At 40.0% G+C, this 9,572-nt stretch overlaps 1 protein-coding gene across 1 annotated transcript; it reads left to right on the forward strand.

Annotated features, from left to right (window-relative positions):
• Nucleotides 1-7,600, forward strand: LOC121853486 (serine-rich adhesin for platelets-like). The gene is made up of 3 exons (XM_042347628.1): nt 1-459; nt 692-1,241; nt 1,905-7,600. The coding sequence occupies exons 1-3, from the start codon at nt 1-3 to the stop codon at nt 3,821-3,823; spliced, it is 2,928 nt and encodes a 975-aa protein (XP_042203562.1). The 3' UTR covers nt 3,824-7,600.
• Nucleotides 7,601-9,572: the final 1,972 nt, after the last annotated feature.

Genomic DNA, 9,572 nt, shown 5'->3' on the forward strand with positions numbered 1-9,572 from the left:
ATGAGAAGCACCCAAGCTGTTGTAACATCCAATCTTTATGTGGCTCTCCCTTCCAAAGTGACAAAGAGTTCCGTGGGAAATGGTTGTTTTGATGTTACTCTGAGTGATGGAACATCTGGTACTTATGTGAAGAAGGACACCCCTGACGGGATTACTGCCTCACCTCCACAACCCACTGAGTGTTCACACAGTGGAAGCACAGACAAACTTGCCCCTAATAGCTCTGTTACTGAGATCCAAGACACAGGTGTAGAGATGCCTAAAGCTGATGGTCCGAGTGAGGGAGCAGAAATGGCAGGGCATCCAGGCATGATGCGGGCAGGTGGACGGCACCAGCTCGTGGATATTCACGGATTAGCAGTGTTCCTTCGGCAGTCTACCCGTTGCTTGTCTTGCCGTGCTGCCTGCTGTCTCTATGTTACTGGTACTATCTCCGCCCAACTGGCTGCTGTCACACAGGTAATGACAGTCATTTTGGCTTTCTTCTTTATTTCAAATACACCAACACAAACAAGTGCTTCTTTAATTTTCTCTCTCACAGTATTTTGATATTCATAGTTTTAATTCATGAGATTTAGAGACCACTAACTTTTGTACAGTAGCTATTGCTGGTTAATAGGCAATAAATTTGCACCTTGTACCCAAATAGGTTTTGACTGTGGCTATTATCTTCGTAATATTTTGTTACCAGGTAAAGATCACCTGCCAGAAGTGTCATTACACTGCCTCTCAGACGCTCTCCCGGCCCTCAACTGCTCCGGACGATCAAGCCTCGCCACCCCTTCCTGCACCTCTACAGCTCACTCCACCTTCAGATAGCCATAGTCCTCTCCAGCTTACTGCAACTACTGACTTGCGCCCACCACTTCCGTATTCAACATCTTCACACCAAAACCCACTCAATCTACCCAAAGAGGAACAAACTTCTCCAGTTCTGCCAGTTAGACCCAGAGTAAAGGGAGCGACTGTGTGGCCGCCTCCATCATGTGCGATCCCTTCTAGCGGACCTTCCAACAAAATGTCAACATTGTTGCCTCTACAGTCCATACCTTCCCTGGATGGAGTTTGTGTGAAAGAGGAGATGCAGACATCACATCCAAGTACCAGCTCCCTCCACACCAACAATTCACCAGCTGCACTTGTAAATGCTCAGAAAATCCTTTCAACCCTAGACTGGCATGGGCTGAGACACAGTCAGAGCCCCCCTACTTCACCTCCAACCTTGCCTGATCACCCAGTCAGTGAGTATTACTCCTTGGTGGCTTAACTGAACATGTCAGGTTTCAGGAGGAAGTGGTTCCCTACAATTAATTCCCGTGAAATATTTTTAATTATGTAGCATTGTGCCTGACTTTTGGATTAAACAGTTCATACAGGGCATTATAACCTTTGATGCAGTAATTTAGTTGTATTTAAAGATTTTTACGTAATGTTGACTTCAGTTTGGTAATGTATGCTAATGTGTTGGTTGAGGTTTACGTGCTAACATGACAGAACTACTATTTTGTGAAGATTAGGCCAAAGTGACTAACTGCCCAAGCAGCTAACTAGCCAATCAGTGGCAAAGAGGATAAAGTTAAAAGTAAAATAGATGGTCTTTTACATAGGCTAAATTTATGCTCTTACCTGACTACCAAAATGTACCTTTGACATTCCTCTTCCAGGGACATGAATTGAAAGCACAGCTGCGACAAAATTCCCTGGATATTTTAACATATTTTATCAGATTTTTCTTTGTACTGTACTAAGGAATGTTTCTCTCCATATTGTGGCTCCAACATAATATGCCAGATATTGTCAAATGTTCAAGGAATTTTGTCTGCAACTGTACCTGTGGTAAATGGGTAAATTGCCTCTGGATTGTTTTATCATTGAACTCTGTCAATGTTTCTTTACTTCCGTAGAGATAAGTCCGAGCCTACAGAGGAGCATGGCCCCTACAAACTACAGGAGCTTCTTTCCATGCAGCATGAGTCACTGTGGGATGAGCAGCAACACAGACACCAATGTGGCCACAGGTCTGAACCTCACCAATGAATTGGGAGATCCAAAGGAAAGTCTACAGATGGGAAGCTCACTGCCAGGACTCTCCACCGACCTTCACCTCGGTCACCTCCACAAGACACAGACAGGGAGCTTTTTGTCCCAGGTACCTTCTCCTTTATCTTCTTCCTCTTCTTCATCCACAAGTTCCACCATCAACCCATCTTCCACGTCAACATCCTCATTTCTCTCTCCTCCAGCATCACTGTTTCCTAATACTGCTGCCTCTTTACTCAAACTACTCTCAACTTCAGTGTCGTCTTCACCCCCTATGCCATTTACGTTGCCGCTGTACTCGGCTCTCTTTCAGCAAAGTCTCATTCCTGAACCTCTGCTGGAAACACAAGAGATCAAGAGGAAAGTAGAGAAAGGTTTGGAGGAATCTTTACGCTTAGTAAGACACATGATTCAGCAAGGCTCTACGTCGCAGTCCTCTCCAACAGCAAGCGAAGAGAAGCAGGTAACAGATGATAAAAATGCACAGGATTGTTTGCCAAATCTACCAGTACCTCTACCGACAGATAGCACAGTTTTGAAAAATGTTGGGAAAGCTTCCGGTAACACCAGTTTGCAGAAGAGTGAACGGGGAGATTTTTATGATGACAAATTTTCAAAACGTGGTCTAAGAAATTTCCATGAAGAGACAAGTGATTCAACAAATGACAAATGTTTATTAAAACTGATTCCTAACAGTAACAGGAATAAATATATAAAGAAGAATCGTTCAAAAAAGCGATCAAAGTTGAAAGGAAGAGGTAAAAAGCGGTCACGTAAGGAAGAAAAGGAACACACTGATAGGAAAAGACTTAAATTCTTAACAAAACACAATAACCATGGAGAATCCTCGACCTCAGCAAATGAAGAGAACAAGGATGTGACGGTCGCTTCACAAAAATCTTTACCTGTAATTCACGTTCGTCTCGTTGGATCTAATTACACTGTGCAAAACGATAAAGAAATGGGACATAATTCAACCATACCAGGAGAACACACATCACTTGGCCCCAGACAAGAGTGCAGACAGTCTTCAAATGACAAAAATAACCACCAAAAACATAATTTGGAAGAGAAACAAAGGTCTCACGGTAATATCTTGCCAAACAAAAAGTCCGAGAGTTCTCGTCAGGGAACGGCTCCCAGATGCAAATTACGAATGGACCATCTCCAAGGTGTGAGCACATGTCACTGTTCTAGTGCTGGCTCAGAGCTTGCCAGGCACTTAGGTTATGAGTGTTCCTTGAATTTGAATTGCAAATGCTGCCCCTCTGCATTAGGAAGTCTCAGGAAATCACACAATCCAAAAAGGGCATTGGACGGACGTCAAGTTAGACAACACCGTCAGAGGAGTGAGTTGGGTCCTTCTGTGATCCAGACACATGCCGTTGAGGCCGAGGCTGGAGAAACAGCAAATACTGATAACAGTAAAGCAGATGAACACAGAAAAATAGACATATCTGACGATATTATTGAAAAATTAGAAAAAAATATTAAAATAGTTATGCGTAAAAACAAGGTAAAAATGGCGATAAAATCCTTAATGGAGAAAAATGCACAAAAGAGTACCAGAGTTCAGTCACACGCAGGAAATAATGCAGTAGATGAGGGTGAGATGGGCAGCTGTAGAGACATTCAGGGTGACGTGAGAGAGAGAAACTACTGCCTTCAGGGAGACGGCACCAATACATCTTGGAGATTCCACGATCTCATCTCAAGTGAATCTGACTCCAGTTCAGACACAGACTCAACGGACGGAAAACTCTTCATCGACACGGATAACTAATGTGTGTGTGGAGATATGCTGAGAGAGGATCCTGTATGGTGTGCGATGGTATATGAAATGTTTTGCAAATACAGTACAGTAACCGATAAATAAAGTACTCGGCTAAAACATGCAGGGAGAATTTACGGTGTACAGTATGTCATATGGAAGCTGTATTATCAATTCGTTTAACCTGATGACTTACATGTTCTTTAGTTTCTGGTGTAGAATGCAAAGACAAAAACATATTTTTCTAGCTACCATATTTTTCCTCTTGTTATTATGGTGGATAGGTGACCTTATATGTAGGTGTGGTGTCATGTATCACCCCCTATGATAGCTTGGGGCCGAGATGTGATAAACTATACTTCTAAATAAGACTGGTGTCCTAAGTCATGCAGTTAAAACATAGGTACTGTATCCTATCTATATTCAGTCTTTATTTCCATTATGTGATAGAGCAGTGAGTGTTGCTGGGTGGATTGGGGTATTAATCACAGCTCCTTAGTACTGTACTGCCGTGTTTGACCATGGTTGTGTTGCTTTCAATGCCATAATTTGGTGTGATGGTTGATTTAATATTACAGTACTACTAGATGGATGAAATGTTAGCCACACAGTCGAGCCATTTGTCTGAGTGCTGATGTTTATTATCCAAATACTGGTTTATAGTACAGTACTGCTGCTGCTATAGTTCAGTAAGTTGTGCTGTTCATGGTTCAGTATTAACAGGTACAGTACAGTGTTAAATGTAAAGAGTCCTCTTTGGAGCATAAAGTCTTACATTTTCACTGTACGTATACAGTATTTTAGTTGTCAACTTACTCGTAGGTCAGGCGGCTACTCATCTGGGCTCTCACTGTCAGGAGATGCTTGGCACGTTTAGGTTTCTGAATGTTCCTGGTCATATAACAGTGCTGGTGTAGCTCAGCCTTAAAACAGTTCACACCTGGTATTGTCTGGTTTTTAAGTTTGTGGTTTAGTTTTGATGATAGGTTAGATGTGGGTCAGAGAAAATGCTATTATAATCTTGGTTGGTGCTGGTAGTACAACTCGATAGTATTTAACCCCTTCACTATGGGGACGCCACATTTAGCATCTTATTTGGCTAATGCCAGATGATTTTATTCAGTACAGAGGGGACTCCATACACAAGGGATTAACATATTGATTTCCATATAATGACTGATGCTACTCATACAGATTTAGAGAGAGAGAGAGAGAGAGATGCATTGTTTCTAGTACTGTACACAACTAATATTATATCCAGTTTTTGCTGTCTGGGGATACAGTACAGTATAGGCAATAATGATAAAATGCCACTACAGTATTATGGCAGTGTATAGAGAGGCTGTCACACTAGACAATGCAGTAGTATTAGCATTATTTTAGTACAGTACATTAATAGATATTCTCTTACCACAAAGGTAGAGTATTATGAAGACAGCTGATATTATAACCCTTTGTGTTTTTATACTAGTGATAGTAACAATATAAATTTAGTACATTATGTATTTAGTCGACTCACAAACCCTGGTATTATTGTCTTGGGTACGAATTTAACTATTAGGTATTGATTTTAGAACCTGTACATAAGTAATTTCTGATTTTTTTCCCATCGAATAAGGGAACCATCTTGCAAGAATTTAATTAACAGAAGCATATTGAAGAAAATAATAATGAAATGACCAGAAATAAATGTTTGGATTAGAATTAGGAGTTGTACGCTTGGCATCCATGTCTCTGATGGAGATACTGTACTCTTGTGTGTTGGTCGGACCACTTGTACATTTGCCTAAGGAGACAGTTGATAAAATGATTACTATATTGGAGTTAACAGTTGTAGGCTTCACATGTAACTAGATACTCAGCACCTGTAGCATGTAGAATTTGTCACACTAATCTAACTTACTAATGTTACTATAAACAATATAAAGGGTCAGCAGTACATGTAGTTATATTGGTATCCTGCTTTGATGACTAAGGTAGCAACAGATCACTAACTCATGGCTAACATTAACTTGTCTATTACTGATAATTCACAGTTCTGTTAGCCCATTCTTAGGGAGAAAGAAGATTTGTAAGTAATTCCTACTACAGGTACAGTGAAATTATTTATTTGAATAGGCTGGCTGTTAGCATCAGCTGCACTTAGGCTAAGGGCAGTATGTACTGTAGTTGGTTGGATGGTTATTCATAGGTATCTGTCAGTGATGCTCCTGTAATCTATGTATCCTGTTCTGTGATTGGCTGGAAGTACACATGTTAATGAATTACTTGTTACTACAGTATTTGCACATACAGTATTTTAATATTGGATAGGTAGCATTAAGTGGAGTAATAAAGAGAGGTGGGGTGTGGTTTTCCTAGCTCTAGTTTTGTAAATAATTTGAAGATGGTCATTCACTGAAACTTTGGGGGAAGATGGTGCTGATGGGCGTGCTGTGGAAGGAACTGTGCTTTAAAGATACAGACAGGATGGACATGTTATTGTGGTGATACTTGTGACTATGGGAGAAAGTATATATACAGTAGTGTGAGGATTATTAGAATGAGGATGTGGGTAAACAATATATCCACAGCTATACTTGAGGGATATTGATACAGTATTGTTATTGAGGGAGGAAGAGGGTAGCTTGAATACATGAGAGAGATTGGGTATAAAATGTTTTTGAGAGAGACGCAGGGAAAGAAACGTACATCATAATTCCGTCAGTGAACATAGTGAGGAGTTGAAGCACTACACAGATGCTTTGGGACAACATAAAGGATAAGTGTTATATCAAGGATTAGATAATGCGGTGCTGCTCAGTAAAAAATCACTTGGGTTTGATGAGCTCATGAAAGATGTCAAGAGATGCCAGAATGAGTAAGGTATCAGACTGGTTGATTAGTTGTTGCTTACCTGTTAGAGTAGAAGGGTGTTAAGCATGCATTAACTATTAAAACTGAAGAGGCTAGTAGAAGAGAATTGGTGATGAATGTGAAGACCAGGTACCCGAGGTGAAATTGGTGTGTTTGGTGGATGGAATTTCGGATGACTGTGGGGGATGAAGTAACTAGATTTCATGTTGTGATGAAAGCAGGTGTAAAATGATCAAACTTTTTGTTTTGTTTAGTTTATTATTGGATAGTTAGAGTGTGTGTGTGTGTGTGTGTGTGTGTGTGTGTGTGTGTTACAATAATAAGTTAGCATGATGAAGATGTAAACAAAAGGAGAAAGAGAGTTATTAAGTCACCTTGCTGTACTGTAGAAAATGGTGACAAAGGAAGTGAACCATAAACAATAGTGTTACATAATCTGTTCACTAGAGTTGCTTTTGGGTCATGAAGGTCACATATGGTTGTGTTTGGAGGCTGCTAAGGCTGATAAATGTGGGCAGAAATAATAGCATCTTGGTGTTTATCCTTTTATATGCTGTACTGCAGTGTGGAAAAAAGGGATGACTTACATTACATACTCCACTATAGTTGAGTAAATTAATGAATACACGTTGTTTTCCATATACTAACAGTAGTGAAGGGTGTAGTGTATTACCTCTGTATGTACTATACTGTACTGTACTGTATGTTGTAGTGTTGTGGGGTATGTGTTAGTATCTTGTTTAACTTTGTAGTTCTGTACTGTATTATTATGTAGCAGGTATAGGTTAAGGTTTTTCTAAATTGGTTAACTTGATACAGAATATATAAATTGTGCCGGGTTTTCCTACCTGCACTCACACACAAATAATATTAATACAGTATAATGATAATACAGTAATATTAAATAGTAATCTGACAATAATGGTAAATAAAATACAGTACAGTGCTTTCAAAATAAATATGACAGTACTGTACAATGTATTTGAAAAACTTAAAATCTATTATACTGTATTTAGTCAAATGAAGATAATTTTTAAAATGTGTTGTCAATGGGAAAGACTTTTTTGCATATATATTTATGGAATGCAGTCCAGGAGGTTGCTGATCAAAGTGACCGTAGTCCCCACAAGCTCCAACCTCATTAATTTTAACACTAGCACTGGGTTTCACTCTTCATCGGGCCCTCTTCATAATGTACGGTACTTATCCTAATGGTGCGGTGAGGACTGTGGCCCCTTTGACCTACTATGACTTGGGAATATGAGCCAGCTGCAGAGAATGATGTGCAAAAACTAATATTGTACTTAATTCTGTCTGCCGGCTACTAGAGTAAGCCAACAGTACTGATGTAATGTTTCACTAACTGTATTATATTAATTTAGGTATTTTATTTTTTTACCGTGGTCTCCAGATAGATAGGAAACACTAATTTACTTAGTGTAATAACCTGTACTACTACTACTGCTAAATGCTCAAATCACCTGACGTCTTGTTCCTTAGAATATTCACTAGATGTATGTTCAAATGTCCTTATTTAGTAAATTATTCCCATCATTTCTGCTCGTGATTATTCTCCCTGAGATCTTTTTTATATCTCGGCAACTGTTACTACTGTACTATACTGTAGTTGGATTTCATAACAATTTACAGTTAATGGTGAAGAAGTTTGCTCTTTATCTCGTCCTTGTTGAGTACTAAGGCATCCAGGAAGTTTGATATGTATGTCTGACTTGGAGTGTAACTGTAGGGTATAGTGAGTCAGGTTTGAAGTGGTGATCATGTGGTAATGGTGCCAACTCTTTGTGTGGGTGGGTTTGCTTTCATGTTTGGTAGATTAGCATCACATCTTTGGAAGGATTCGCACTGCACAAATTCCTTGAAGGTTCTAAAAGCTTCTCGACTTGCTCACAAAGGCTTTCAAGTCCCAACGTACTTTTTTCAGTGCTAATTACTCGCCGGTGTGCCCCATTGTGCTGTGACCACGTGGTTGGCTGGTTGGCTCAGGGTATGGCGAGGAATTTCTTCACCCACCGGAAGTTGGGTGTCCTTGTTCCAAACTCATAGGCACAGCCGCTTCAGTTGCCAGATATATAATTGTTATTATTTATTTGTACTCATTGTTATAACATGTATAACTCATATTTAATTACCTTATTGTATTTACATATTTATTCTGACCATCTACCACTTAAATCCTTGCCTTGCAGTATATGTAAGCTTGTAAATTAAATAATGTTCATCTGGCATGTGCTGATGGGCAGGGCTTACTAGGACGCCATCTTGGTTCAGTACCCGGCAGGCTGCCTACTCTGTTCTACTCCAGCTTCACTTGAGGGCACACTCTCTGTCCTTCTCCAAACTCTGGCCGGTAGACATGTCTGTCTTGAGACAGAGAGGCTCAGGAGACAGAGAGGCTCTCTGTTTCCTGAGCCACTGTGTGGCTAAGGTTGGTAACCTCACTGTTCTAGGGAATTTAAGGTGGTGACTCAGTGGTGCATATACTGAGCTCCCAATTAGGTAGGAAGTGCATTTATATTATGTCTTGTACCTTTTATTTGTAAATATATGTAAATAGGGTAAATTTACCTTGGTGTTTCTCTTGGTCATTTTGGCAAGGGTATATATACAGTGACGAGGCGGCATTGAGGGGGCATCAGTACGCCATACCCTCACCGCTGTAATGTGTGTGATCAACTGCGAATTGTTGTTTTTGTTTATTAACTATTTTTTGGCCCTTATCATGGCTTCCAAATGCAAACCTAATGCAAGTGATAGAAGTGCACCCAAGAAAAGGAAAACAGTCACATTGGAAGTGAAAGTTGGTATAATTAAACATTCTGAAAGGGCAAAACGCCCTCAGTCATTGATAAAGCATTGGGCTTCAGTCGGTCATCGATCGGAACAT

This window comes from Homarus americanus, unplaced genomic scaffold (genome assembly GCF_018991925.1).
Source record: "Homarus americanus isolate GMGI-L3 unplaced genomic scaffold, GMGI_Hamer_2.0 scaffold4896, whole genome shotgun sequence".
NCBI classification, from domain to species: Eukaryota; Metazoa; Arthropoda; class Malacostraca; order Decapoda; family Nephropidae; genus Homarus; species Homarus americanus.